Below are 14179 nucleotides of genomic sequence, written 5' to 3' on the forward strand. Positions count from 1 at the left end.
TGTGACCTACGCCCCAGAGCTGGCAGCACCGAATCCTTTAACCCACTATGTTGGCCCGGGGATGATCCTACATCCTGGTGCTGCAGATACACCGCTGATCCTGTTGTGCCACAGCAGTATTTTATTATTAGTCATCTTGTAGATCAACATGATTATGAAAGGAAAGACAGTTAAGTATAGGTGGTAAATATTACACACAGCGTTAATATTCTAGTTGTTTACTTGGATTTTTTCCTTCAGTGCCAAAAGACAGAAGATTGAATATTCTTGTAACAAATGATATAATTGGAAAACTTCATACCAGCATTTCCCCACATGTTCTTTGAAATATTGTTCTTGTGAGGTATTTCTATTCCTTCTCCATTCTCACCCCTGCCTTAGAAAAAGTAAAGGCTCTATGTGGAATGCTTGGATTAAAAAAATCAGTAGAATAAGAACTATAAAATCATCCTTACATTTGGTGTTAAAAGCCAGATTTCAGGGGAAAATAAAGACTACTTTTTTAAGTTGGAAACTGAAAGAGAGAAGAGAAATGGAAGAAGAGTAATAAAGAATGTTCCAATCAAGTGAATTTTTTGATTTGCTTTGGGATGGGGAGCCTTGTCTTGGCCTGACAGAAGGGAAGGAAAGAGAAGGCAAAGCAAACATAATAGAGATGCAAAATCCAAGGGGAGGCAAGGAGAGCATTGGGTGAGAGGCTGGTGGAAGACGAAAGACTTGACATCAGCTGAGTAGTCTAAATACTTTGAGATTCCAGAATCAATGAATGTAATTAGCTTTAAAGTATATCTTATTAAAGTAATATAAATGGGATAAATCAAACAATAGTACTTTAGGATGAATAGTAAGTTTTCCCCATTTACTCCTTATCCCCAGGTGCACTTCCTAGTCAGTTTCTCTTTTAACCCCTCCCCCCGCCGTTTTTTTTTTTTTTTTTTTTTTTTCTTTTTATGGCTGCACCCAAGGCATGTGGAAGTTCCCAGGCTAGAGGGGGTCGAATTGAATTGGAGCTGCAGCAGCTGGCCTATGCCACAGCAACAGCAACACAGGATTTGAGCTGTGTCTGTGACCTACAGCACAGCTCGTGGCAATGCTGGATCCTTTAACCCTTTAACCCACTGAGTGGGGCCTGGGATCAAACCTGCATCCTCATGGATACAAGTTGGGTTTGTTTCCACTGCGCCATAACGGGAACTCCAACTTTTAACTTTTTTGAGGACCTTACATATGATTTTTTCCTGGTGGCTGTACCAGTTTACATTCTCACCACCAACAAAAAAAGTTTCCCTTTTCTCCACATCCTTGCCAGGATTTGTTACCTTTTGACTTTTTAATAATAGTTGTTCTAACAGATGTGAGTAATATCTTATTGTGGTTTTGACTTGCATTTCCTTGAAGATTAGCGATATCGAGCATCTTTATCTATCTGTTGGCCATTTGTATATGTCTTTGGAAAAATGTGTGTTCAGATCCTCTGTCCATTTTTCAAATTGGGTTATTTTTTGTTTTTTCCTGTTTTTTGTTATTGAGTTATATGAGTTCCTTGTATATTTTGGTTATTAACGCCACATCTGATACGTGGTTTGCAAATATTTTCTCCCATTCTCATAGGCTGCCTTTTCATTTTGTTGATTTCCTTTGCTGTGCAGTTTTTTAGTTTGGCGTAGTCCACTTGTTTATTTTTGTTGCTTTTGCTTTTGGTGTCAAATCCAAAAAAATCATTGCCAGGACCAAGGTTCAGGAGCTTATTACCCTCTGTGTTTCCTTCTCAGAATTTAATGGCTTCAGGTCTGTTCACGCCTTTAATCCATTTTGAGGTGATTTTTATGTATGGTGTAAAGTAGGGGTCCAGGTTCTTCGTTTGCATGTGAATACCCAGTTTTCCCAACACGATTTATTGAAGAGAGATTATTCTTTCCTTGTCGTGTATTCTTGGAGCCTTGTGGAACATTAATTGACCATGTATGTATGGGCTTATTTTTCTGGCTTGTCTTCTGTTCCATCAGACTGTGTGTTTGTTTTTATGTCAGTACCATACTGATGTGATGATTACTATGGCTTTGTAATACAGTTTGAAACTTGGAAATTTGATGTCTGCAGCTTTCTTACTCTTTCTCAACGTTGCTTTGGACATTAGGAGTCTTTTGTGGTTCCACAGAAATTTTAGGATTTTTTGAATCGGAATTGCATTAAATATGTAGATCTCTTTGGGCAATATGTACGTTTTAACAATATTAAGTCTTTCAATTCATGAATATGGATTAACTTTCCATTTATCTGTGTCTTCCTCGGTTTTTCTCACCAACACGTGTCTTATAGTTTTCAGTGTACAGATCTTTCAGCTCCTTGGTTAAATTTATTCCTCCGTATTTTATTGTTTTTGATCATATTTTAACAGAGTGAACATAAAATGAAATGAGGCTAGGCCATTCCTGGGTACCCGGCTGGGGGGGGGGGCACTGGATATGGGGTGGCTCTGGGGCCAGAGATGGCAGTGGCCGCAGTTGTGGTGGCTCCAGGATGAGTGGGAGGAGCCCAGGGAGCGCCGTGAGATGGGCCAGCTCCCAAGCCAGTGGGGCAGACACTGCATCTTACTACAGATGCTCAGAAGCACCACTGGAAGCTCAGATGTGGATTCCCCAACCAGCTACAGAGAGGGGTGCAGGGGAGCCACAGAGAAGTCCCTTCTGATGCCCCAAAGAGCAAAATGACCACTTCCGGGCCCCAGGAATACCACAAAGCAGTATGAAACCTATTCATGAAAGGCGTCAGGGATGCCTTCCACCAAAGAAATGAGACACGCCCCTTGACCAGAGAGGCTATGGGGAGAACTACCAGCTGTTCAACTAAACACACACCCTCCAGTGATGTCTCTGAATGGTCCCAAGGGGTTGTGGTGCTGGGCAGTGCCAGGCAGGAGCCAGAGTTGATCTAGGGGGGTGATGGAGCTGAGGCCATCATTAGTCTGAGGGTGGACCAGTATGGCAGGCTGTATAAGGTGGCTTTAAATTACAAATATTTAAAAAATGTAGGGAAGAACAAAATAATAAAATGAATGCCCTTTTACTTACTGCCTAAAGAGCAAATTTAACATTTGCCTTATGTTTTTTCAAGAAAAAAATATTACAGTTACAGTCGTCCTGATGCTGCAGCAAAGGTAAGCACTCTTGTGAAAAAGATGTTGTTTTGTTTTTCCAGTTAAGTGTGTTTATGTATAGTATGAAGCTTTTTTTTTCTTTCCTTTAAAAAATGTATATCAATAGCATCATTTTATATATATATATATATATTCTTTAGAAGTTGGTTTTTTTTTACTTGACTTTTTTTGAGATCCATCAATGTCATTTTTTTTTTTACATTTCAAATAAGATCTTTTATTGAAGTCCAGGTTCTTTATGTCTCAGCACAGAAGAAACCCAGTGAGAGGCAAAGTGAAGGGTAAGAAGTAGATTTTTGGAGAGCGATAGAGTGTGGACCATCTCAGAAGGGGAGAGCCGCCTGGGAGATACACATTCCTTTGACAGAATGCTGTCCATGTCAAAAGGTGAGCGAGCAGCCTCCATCGGTGTGAATAAATGTAGGTTAAGTTAGTTCATTTTTGACTACTGTATAGTATTACACTCTCTGGCTTTGCCACAGTAACTTAATTTTGTTATTAATGGGCATTAGGTTGCTATTGGTTTCTCATTATAAATTATGTGGAAATAAGCCTCCTAGTATTTCTTTTCACAAAATTTGTAGTTCTTTAGAGCTATAGTTTACAAACTGGGGGACATCCCCAGTGTATCACAGTAAGGTATATATAAACCTCTGAAGCTTCAAAGAGACAATTTGAGATATTGGTGTCAGTGCTGAGAAAGTGAATAACTTTGTGATCGCTTTCAACCAATTGACTTATGTGATAGGCTGGTGCTGCTTTTGGTCCCACAAGCTCAGAAGTTTGAAGAATAAATGACATTGCTATAACAAAACTTTCTCTTCTCATCTGCTTATTTATGTAAAAAAGATTGTTGTTTCGTCTTTAGCCACGCCTGAAGCTTGCAGAAGTTCTTGGGTCAGGGATCAAGCCTGAGCCACAGCAGTGACAACATCAGATCCTTAACCTGCTGAGCCACCAGGGAATTTCTGAAAAAGGTTTTTTAGTACTTGTGTTATAAAAGTGAAAATAAGAATAGAATGAATGTTGGACCTGACTCATTTCAGGAAACAAGCAATATTCATCCATGGAGTATGAACTCTTTGGGGGGGAAAAAAGCCCAGCCTTATTCATTTCATTAAGAAATTCAGTTCTATAAATTTATTCTTTATACTAATTTAAATTTATAATATTTATGTCTTTGATCATTTATGTATTTAGTATGTGTAAAATAGAGGAGAAAAAATTTAACAGCCTTTTCAGAAAAAAAATCATATTTAAAATTTTATTTTTTTTTTACAGAAAATATATAAGTAATCAATGAAAAGGCTAACATTTGCATAAAATGCTGGCTGTGGGATTGTTGAAAAGGCTGTATGTAGATAGCCTTTCTGGGCCAAATCAGAAGACAAACCACATAGTAGCTTAAACAGGGAGTGTAATACAAAGAATTATTCACTGTGATAAGAAAAATGATCAAATGTAAGGAAACTATGTGGCTTTTCTAGAGCTGAGGGAGGGCACGCGTATGTGGTGGGTGGTAGGCCAAGCTTGGGAGGGGTTCAGCCCTCCCTGATGAAGGTGTTTCAGCTCTGGGGTTGCAGAGATTGCTGGTTCTACAAGGCCTGAGCTGATCTAGAGATGCTGAGCAAGCAACAGGCACTGTCCAGAGTGCAAGTGGGGAGAAGGTGAATGGTAACCATTGGCACTGGGTGTGGAGTGGGAGTGTGGATGCCAGAGTTAGGGAGGCCTTCAGAGCCAGTGAGTGGGCCAGGCAGCAGCAGCCTCACACGTGACCTGCAGGCTGCTCAGGGCAGGCAGTGGAGTCCAGGTGCCAGTGCAGGCAGGAGACCTTCGAAGCACGTGGGCTGTGCAGCAGCTTTGGTTTCTGTGGTTTCCTTAAGTAAGTTCAGGCTGAGGCTGCAGGGTGGCAGAGGGACCATGTCTGGGCCTATCGCTGGGGCAGGCTCCACCGTGAGTCTTCTATCCAGGCTGCCTACCTTGACTTGCCTGGGAAACTGGAGGAGAATCTCTGCGTGCTACCTGTTCCCCGTGGTCCTTACTGAAAAAAAACTTAACACTGTTCTGAATTTAAAGGTGCCTTACTTAGAGGAGTTCCATTATTGGAGAGCATATGTTGAAAGGTGCATTCAGAGTTGAAACAGTAAATTGGTAACTGATACACTATATAGGCTTAAGGAGGAAAATGATGCAAAAATTGCAAATGATCAGGAGCTTATTGCATTTTTAAAATGGATGGATGGTAGTAGGTATGGAACTACTATGGCATGTAGATCCCTTTACATACATTTTTTAAAAGTGATGTGTCATTTAAAAGTGTTAATGTTTATTAAGATTATGACCAATTTAGTGTATTAAACTTAAAAATTTCCAAAGAATATATGGTTTTTCAAAATTCCTTTAGAATTTTTAGAGACTATGAGAACAAACCATCGAAAACATGGTGATAGAGAATACATCTGGAACTGAAATTGCTGGGTCAAAGGACACAGGCAACTTTAACTTTACAAACTACTGCAGATTTGCTCTCCAGGGTGGATACACCAATTCAAGTTCCAACCATCACTGTTTTCCTCTTCCTTGCCAACAGCTGTTATTATCTTGCCCATTTGTTTAAAATTTTTTTTATCATTCAAAAAGGATGATTCAAGTGAAAATTGATTCATAATACACCTTCCATTTTCTTTCCACAACCAGCAACCCAAGTTAGTAGATTGTACCAAAGTGATGGCCTGCCAGGTTACCTGACTTCTGGGATGGCCAGGAGCTTCAGCTGGTTGCTTCTTGATGCTTTCGCTTTCTTGGAGAGCAGCTAGACTGGAGCTGGGTCTGACAGTGCGCCCTGGGCCGAGCATGCTCTCAGGCACTCACTTCTGATGCAGAGTTCAACCATCCACTATGGACAGTAGGGGCCTGTGAACTTGTGAGAGAAGTATGCTCCAGGTGTTCGAAGAGCAGGTAGAAAGCCTACCTGGGGAGCTCCAGATGTAGCTGGTAAGTCTGAGGGCTTGGGAGCTGGAGGTGGGATGAAGGCTCCCTGCAGGCCTTGACCTTCTGTCTGTTAGTGGCTGATGTATGCTGTCATTGCTGGCTAAACTAGCAGCAGGGTTATGTATGGGAGACTATAAATTAGAGCTTCAGTATTATTATTTTGCCTTTTTTTTTTTTTAAAGTGGCACACCTGCTGCATATGGAGGGTTCCCAGGCTAGGGGTCGCATCAGAGCTATAGCTGCTGGCCTACGCCACACCCACAGCAATGCCAGTTCTGAGCCATGTCTGAGACCTTCACCACAGCACATGGCAATGCCGGATCCTTAACCCACTGAGCGAGGAGGCCAGGGATCGAACCCGCATCCTTATGGATCCTAGTTGGGTTCGTTAACCACTGAGCCATGAAAGGAACTCCTTCAGCATTATTTTGAAATACTTGTAGTGAAAAAAAAAAATCACTTGAATTTGAAATTTACAAGAAATCTCAACATTATACTTAGCATTACATTTAGAGCTGTGAGATTTCATAATTTCAGCTGCATAAGTTTTTGTATGTTGTTAACAGAAAGGTTTAAAAATTATCATCCATTTGTGGGGTGTTTCTCTTGTTGGGTATGTTAAAAATTTTAATAGGTAAAACATTTTACAAGATTTTATTTGAAAGTTCTATACAAATTCAGTGATTTTTTTTTTTCCCTCCAAACTTCTGCATTTTGTTTTTCTCATCAATTATATACAAAGACAACAATGGGTCTTTTTTTTTTTTTTTTTTTTTGGTTCAGTTCCTTCTAGTTTATACAGTACGCTGTATAATATTTTCTATATGTGTCAGGACATGAAAAAGTTTAGGAAGCATTGATATAGACAACATGGTGTGACTGTTGGGTATTATTCACACCTGCTATGTGTTACTCCATTAATGCTGTTTTCTGTTACTGGCTTCATAATGATCTAGTCAGCTTCAGGCTATAAGCCCCAAGCATGTTAGTTTCTGAATCTATGTGTTCAACCCATAAGCACACTGTCCTTCCCATGCCCCAACTCACCAACTCCCTATAACTTCTTTATTCCCAGGATGGTGGAGGAAATAAAGTAATTTTAGATTTATAAATTTCATAAGTTAGTAAGCTTTGTTTTGAAAATATTTAATATGTTTGCTCAAAGACGATCCTGTATATGTCTGTAAGCTGCCAGGCTAACAATATTTGAAACTTTTGATGAGGAATCTTGAGTTTTAGATAAGTAAGGTGAACCCCTCATTTCATAGATGAGGAAATTGAGGCTCAAGGAAGAGCTGGTGATCATGTAGCATTAGAGTCAGAGCTTAGCAGAGAAAACAGATGTGGAGCCCCCCAGTTTAGTGATTTACTTTTTATACAACTTCACTTGTATACTATGTATGTAATTACAAATGTAATTAACAGACTCTATTTTTCTTGGTATATTTCGGGTACTATTTTGGTATTCTGAATACATACACATGTTAATTCATCCAAAGGAGTTAGCTGTGTCCAGGAAATAATTCCAGCAGTAGGTATAATGACAGTTCTTTGTGGATGCAAGATTATTCTATGATGAGGCAGTACCTGGAAAAGGCAGTGTCTGGAATGATTAGGGAAAGAGAGCAGGAAGAAGGAAAAGCAGCCATTTTCTTTCTCATCAATGACAGTCATTTGTCTCAACAACTAAGAATGGAGATTACAGGAGTTCCTGCTGTGGTACAGTAAGTTAAGGATCTGGTATTATCTCTGTGGCAGTGTGGGTTCCATCGCCAGCCGGGTGCAGTGGGTTAAGGATATAATATTGTTGCAGCTGTCGCTCAGATTCCATCCCTGGCCTGGGAACTTCCAAATGCCACAGGTGTGGCCAAAAATAAGTAGATAAATAAATAAATAAAATTGGAGATTATAAGGCCACATGAAAGCAATATGGGGTTTAAGAACTATTTAGTACTGGCATAATGAAGTATTTTTTCATCAAGTAGAGGAATTTTTAAAAATAAGTTCCAGTCTATTGTTGACTTTTCAGCTTATCTTTTGCCATAGTAAGTGAAAAAAATTAAAACCCTCTATTCTGCCTAAGACTTTTTAAGATACACTCTCAAATTTCAGCTTTGCTGCACCAGACTACCTTAGGAGCTCACGTGATTATACACAATATAGAGATTACTGCAGTTTACTTCACACTAAAGGTGTTCAGGCTTCATGTACAATAAAAGGTTACAACGATCACTTTTTAATGCTTTATTCATTGATTAAAAGAATATACATTTAACATAAACCATACAACATCAGTCATCAGGTCAAACATTCAGCTGGTTTCCTTACAGTTTCTGTCAGGAGTTATTTTATCTGATCACATTTATAAGATAAAATCTCACCACATCTGGCATTTACACACACTGTGCCAGTGGATTCACACTACTGATGTACATATAAAATCCGCATGGTATGTGCTCACTGGAGACAAAACAGTGCACACCTGTCAAAAGGTCATTTTAATATAAGATGGTAAAACCATTTGTAAAATACATATAAACTTTTTCCATAAATAGAATCATATCTGGACATCTGTTGCATAAATTGTGTTTCCAAAGCTTACAATAGAGCAGCCAGGTCTCAGCACTGCTGGGCACCCACGTTGGCTACTTACTTTATTATTGCAGACTGTCCTTTAACATTAAATGCACAACATTCGTACCACTTAAAACTGGGGTCAGGTGGAAGTCTCACAGAGACCACGTCTGTACCGCGGTTGCCCTGAAACAGTTAAGTCGGCTTTTAAAGCCTCTCAGATATAACAAGGTTTTAAAACATACTTCATGGAATGTTCTTCATGTATCATAGCAGCTCATACCTGTGATAGAACAAGCTTTCAGTTTTTCCTTTCTTTCCTTTACATTCACTATTCACAGTGAAACAGGTGCATGTTTTTTTTTTTTCGTTTTGTTTTTTTGTTTTTTTTTTTTTCAGAGTTCTGAGGTTGCTGACTGAGCCACAGCACAGCTGTGTACCACAGGTCGAAATTCGACCTTAAATATTACAATCTAGCAGTATCTGGCTGGCCAGAGTGGGCCGGCCCCTGCCAGCATGTGGGCACTTCTTCAGTTAAGTCTATTCTTTGGCAGCTGACACGCGCGCTGACAGAGAAAAATCCAGTGACTTGCTGCTATAGGGATTTCACGACTAATGTTTGTTCGCAAGCATGTGTGTTTACACTCTGTGTTTTGATATTCTTTGAGGAGGTTTTACCCTCACATATTGTTTCTTTCTTCCTCCACTATTTGAAATCTGGGCTAAAAAGCTAACTTGACTGTATAATGTAATTGATGAAGAAAATTATGTCAGATATACTTTTTAAAATATCCAATAATTTGAGTATCATGTTAATGTAAATGTATTTTTAAAACAGGGTTAAGCAATGTTCTATCCTAATAATATACAAAATTCAGAACGGAAACTGATGATATCAAACTACTATATATGTAATAAAAATTAAAAAGTCTTGGCTTTTCTGTGAGAGATAACTCATTGGGGATCATATTATCCTTCCTCTCCCATTTCAAATAAAAATTAATGAAATGCTATCAGAATGCATGAATGTAGTGCATTGCATACAAATCCACCAGGCTATGGACATATATCTATATATGTATAAAAATATTTTGGCTCCTGAGCTCTGAATTGTGACACACAAAGAATAAAAACATCAAAAGGCAGAGTAACTCAGTCAAAAATAAAGTTAGCCAGTAACCTCAGACAACCTTCGGTTGTATATCCTTAAGGTTTGGTAACAATTCCATTAACCGTGAAAGCCCTAAACATTGTCACTTTGAACTTCTAAACCAATACCCGACTACGTTCTTTGATCAAGAAGTAGAATATACATGTGTAATTCTATAAAGCTAATACTGATTAAACACAGCACAAAGGGATTAATTCACACTACTGAAGAAAAAAAAAAAGCAAAACATAATGGGACCCTACTTGCATATGTAACCACAGGAATTGTACATTTAAAAAAAAGCTAAATGTCTTCGCTGAAGCTTTGCATCTCTCTGTAAAAATGACGATTTGGTTCAGTGAAGACACTGAGTGATTCGATGTCCATGACCGCATGCCAAGGTTGACCCAGGCCCAGGGATACCTGCTCAATAAGGTTGTGCACTGGATCCACATCCTGGTCGGCCAGTTCACCTTGGTCAAAATCAATGCTTTCTTCCGTGACTTCGAGTACTTTTAGATCAGAGCCACGAAGACGAGCAATGGCGATGAGGTTGTGTGCCCACACTGTGTAACCTTAAAAATAAGCAAAAGATAAATAAGCACTGTCATTTTCTTGCATTTTATTTGTGTATCTGATAAGTTAGTCTTTTCCACAGATTTATCTCTCACTTATCACTTTGGTCCTTGTCCTTTAAAAATGTACTGAGATTAAAAAAGGAAGTATGATTATTTAGCCCAGGGGAAAAAAAGACTAGAAGTTTTATACTGTCTCTAAGAGCATCACAGTGAATGGGTAGCTGCTGTAATGGTATTCTGATATCACTGCATTTAGTAAAAGAGGAGACATTTAAAGTCTGAAGTGTAATTTTACAGCTTTGGATAGTGATGTATCATAAAGAACAAATTTTTATTTTATATATATGTAATAATACGTAGTAAACTGGTATTTTTTATTAGAAAAAAAAGTCCTCAGAGTTCCCATCGTGGCTCAGTGGTTAACAAATCCGACGAGGAACCATGAGGTTGCGGGTTTGGTTCCTGGCTTTGCTCAGTGGGTTGAGGATCCGGCACTGCTGTGAGCTGTGGTGTAGGCCAGTGGCTACAGCTCTAATTCGACCCCTAGCCTGGGAACCTCCATATGTTGTGGGTGTGGCCCTAAAAAGACACACAAAAAAATGTTGTACAAATTAACATATTGATAGCTAGAATCTAGAAGAGGGCGCAGTGGGCATGAAAGAAATATTCTCTCTTCCTTCTGTGTTATGTTTTTAAGAGATCTTATGATTAGAGGAAGAAATATATCTACTGCAGGTATAGCTGTTTTCTTAAATTAATTTCAAATGCCATTTTTGTGAAATACCATCAATCACATGGCAGAGAAAAAAAGTAAAAGGGGAGCTGGAGCAGAACACTTAGGATAAAACGTTTAAGGAGCATAAATATAAAAATGTGCAGGTCAACTTGTGACAAATGAGTTCTTAACACTGTAGTTGTCAGTACTTTCTTTGTGTGAAAGGTGTGATATCAATCAATATCAAATTGCAACAAACAGAAATCACCTACCATGAATTGCCAGAAGAGACAGCTTTGTGCACCTCCATGCTAACAAAACCAATGGATCTTCATTTCGGTTGTCACTAAGATCTGGAAAACCAGACGTGTCAATCACATCATTCATTAATATAAAATGACTGAGGAATTTGTCATACTGCCTGGATATAAGATCAACAATAGCTCCTGAAACACAAGTGATGTAGCTGTCAAAATGAATCCTCTCTAGTGGAATACTGGGTTTCAGAATCTTTAACATATCTTCACTCTTGATATCAAAAGCCATCATATAGACCCGAAGGTTGGTGCTCTTTCGTGACAAGGCCTTCCAATGCTCGTCATTTGGCATGTTGTCCAAAGACTTGTGCATCACAGAAACATTGTGGACCAGGAGAGAAAGTCGCTGCAAAGGCACATGGTTGTTATCTGTTAAGACTCTTGCCATCTCAGCTGTAAAGTCACAGAAATCCAGGGCAAGTGAGCGCAGATTCACGAATCGCTCCAGTTCGACTGCGGTGATGAGAGTGCTGTTACCCGGAATATTGTTGTCCAGTAAACTCAGGTGCTCCATGGTGTTGGCAATAGCGTTTGAGAGAGATGATAGTGATGTCGGGGTTACTATTTCCAGCATAAACCCACAGGACAGCCATTTCAGTTGCCTACTATTACTGAGTATTTCTTCAAACAGCTGCTGAATTCTGTAAGGAAAACACACACCACACAATCCTGTTGACATTCAGCTCTAATCTTTTAACACTGGCTTTTGAAAATAGGTAATGAAATGGCATGATCCATGAAATGTCAGATCCATTTTCTCTCATTAGTTAATTTCTATCCAACCCCCAGGTAATATTATCATAAATACCATTAAAATTCACATTTAAATATAAAAATAAGTATTTTAAACAGAGAGATATATTCAACATGTTCTTCCAAGTAAAGGAGCATTTTACAACAGTCTGGTAGAAAGGACTAATGATTCACACTTTGTGTTACAGCAAAGGCAAAGGAGAGGAATAACGGTTTTTTAAGCACTTCAAAACACCCCAGTGGTTTAATAATAAAAATGCTACCATTCAAGATCTCTTCATTATCATTCTTTTTTAAAAAACATTCTCTTCTACTATACTATGGTTTATCAGAGAATACTGAATATAGTTCATGTATACAGAAGGGCCTTATTTAAGAAATAGCAGTTTTAAATAGCAATAATTACCCAGCAAATTGTCTTAAAGATTTCTGACACGGAAGAGAATGTATTGACCACAGTATTTCACAGTTAAGACATTTCCAAGATAAAGGTTCTTTTTAGGAAAAAAAAGATTTTTACTCTTCTGGTTGCAACTTACAATTTCTTGGAAAAAAATGAGAATTATCAATATGAGTCCCTTCTCACTAACTATACAACTTACTGTTTAATTTTTTTGCCATCAGGGTCCACCTTGCTGAGGTATGTATTTGACAAACTTCCTTGCTGTTGTAGAACACTGATGTCTCCAAAAAGGCTAAACTTCTGGAGGTTCCTATAAGAAAAGTAATTTAAAATGATTGTCTAAATAATTAAGATAAAAATAGGAATGTTAAAAAATATGCAGAAGGGATATTCTATACAAGTTTCTACCTTATAGCTCAGAATACAATTAAGTCCTTTCAGATTGCTTTTTACATACATACAATCTAAGCAATGTGATACAGGAGAAACAGCATAAGCTTGAAAGAATGAGGATTTGGGCATAACTATTAGTTCAGGAACTCAGTATTTTAATGACCATAGAAAAGTTTTCATAAGGTCCTTGGGACTCAATTCTTTATCAGTAATAACAACATCTAATTTAAAGGGTTTAGAGATGAATAAATAGTAATGACGTATGAAAGAACTATTTAAACTCTCTAAGTTTTACATAATGTTTCCCAAACAACTTAACTTAGTGTGTTAAATGCTCAAGGGTGGGGCACTGTCCTGAAGATATCTTCTCAGAAACATTCTTTGACAAAAGCTACAGAACCTTCAGCAAACATATAGCTTAGCAGGAGAGGTTTAAAAAAAAAAAATCTGTAAAATCTTTCAATTTAATAACTTAGCTACAAAACATACTTTTCTAATAAAATTCTAAATAGGTCAAAATTAATAACAGGATAATGATAAAAACTCCCTGGTGCCAATAATAAAGCTTAAAAAACAAAAATTCAACTGAGATCAATTGGCTTTATTAAATGATTCATGAGTGGGACAGTACCCTACCTATCTAGCAAATGGAAGGGAGTTCTGCAGATCTGTAGAAAAGGAAAAGGTTTTAAAGGTGGATAGGAGGAGGAAAGAGGAAATTATTAGCAAAGAATGCACTGCTTCAGGCAGTAGTCACCCTCCTAAAGGGAATGGAAGGGCTTACAGGGCAAATAACCTCACTAATAATACTGACCAAGGAATTCCAGGTTGACTGATTAAATGCTACATTCCTGGGGGAAATGGAAACTGCAGTTAGGTTAAGTATTACGTGTTGGTTGGTAACATGGGGTTTAGCATAGTGACTCCATTTTAAGTCTGCTATCTTTTTTTTTTTTTAAAAACATAACCACTAGAGATTACATCTGTAACACAAAACTTAAGGATAACTTGAATGAATAAGAAATGTATAGCCCACAAGAATGATAAAATATTTAAGTAATGAAAAATAACATTTCTTGATCATATGTCACATTTTCCCAAATTAACCACCTTGGTTCCACTAAAAAGCCTGATTAAGTACCAGACAC

At 38.2% G+C, this 14179-nt stretch overlaps 1 protein-coding gene across 1 annotated transcript in view; it reads right to left on the bottom strand.

The window, feature by feature from the left end:
- Positions 1 to 8377: 8377 nt before the first annotated feature.
- The window catches only part of FBXO33 (F-box protein 33), a 38602-nt gene continuing 32800 nt past the window's right edge, over positions 8378 to 14179 (bottom strand). The window contains exons 2-4 of the mRNA XM_001926592.8: positions 12838 to 12948; positions 11438 to 12123; positions 8378 to 10447 (exon numbers count right to left, since the gene is read on the bottom strand). Coding sequence (XP_001926627.2) covers positions 10176 to 10447; positions 11438 to 12123; positions 12838 to 12948 — 1069 coding nt within the window. The 3' untranslated portion in view covers positions 8378 to 10175. The remainder of the gene's footprint in view (positions 10448 to 11437; positions 12124 to 12837; positions 12949 to 14179) is intronic.

This window comes from Sus scrofa, chromosome 1 (assembly GCF_054392235.1).
Source record: "Sus scrofa isolate SSC_HxYL_T2T_F1_AM1 chromosome 1, Sscrofa_HxYL_maternal_Yorkshire_Landrace_v2.0, whole genome shotgun sequence".
Taxonomy (NCBI): Eukaryota; Metazoa; Chordata; class Mammalia; order Artiodactyla; family Suidae; genus Sus; species Sus scrofa.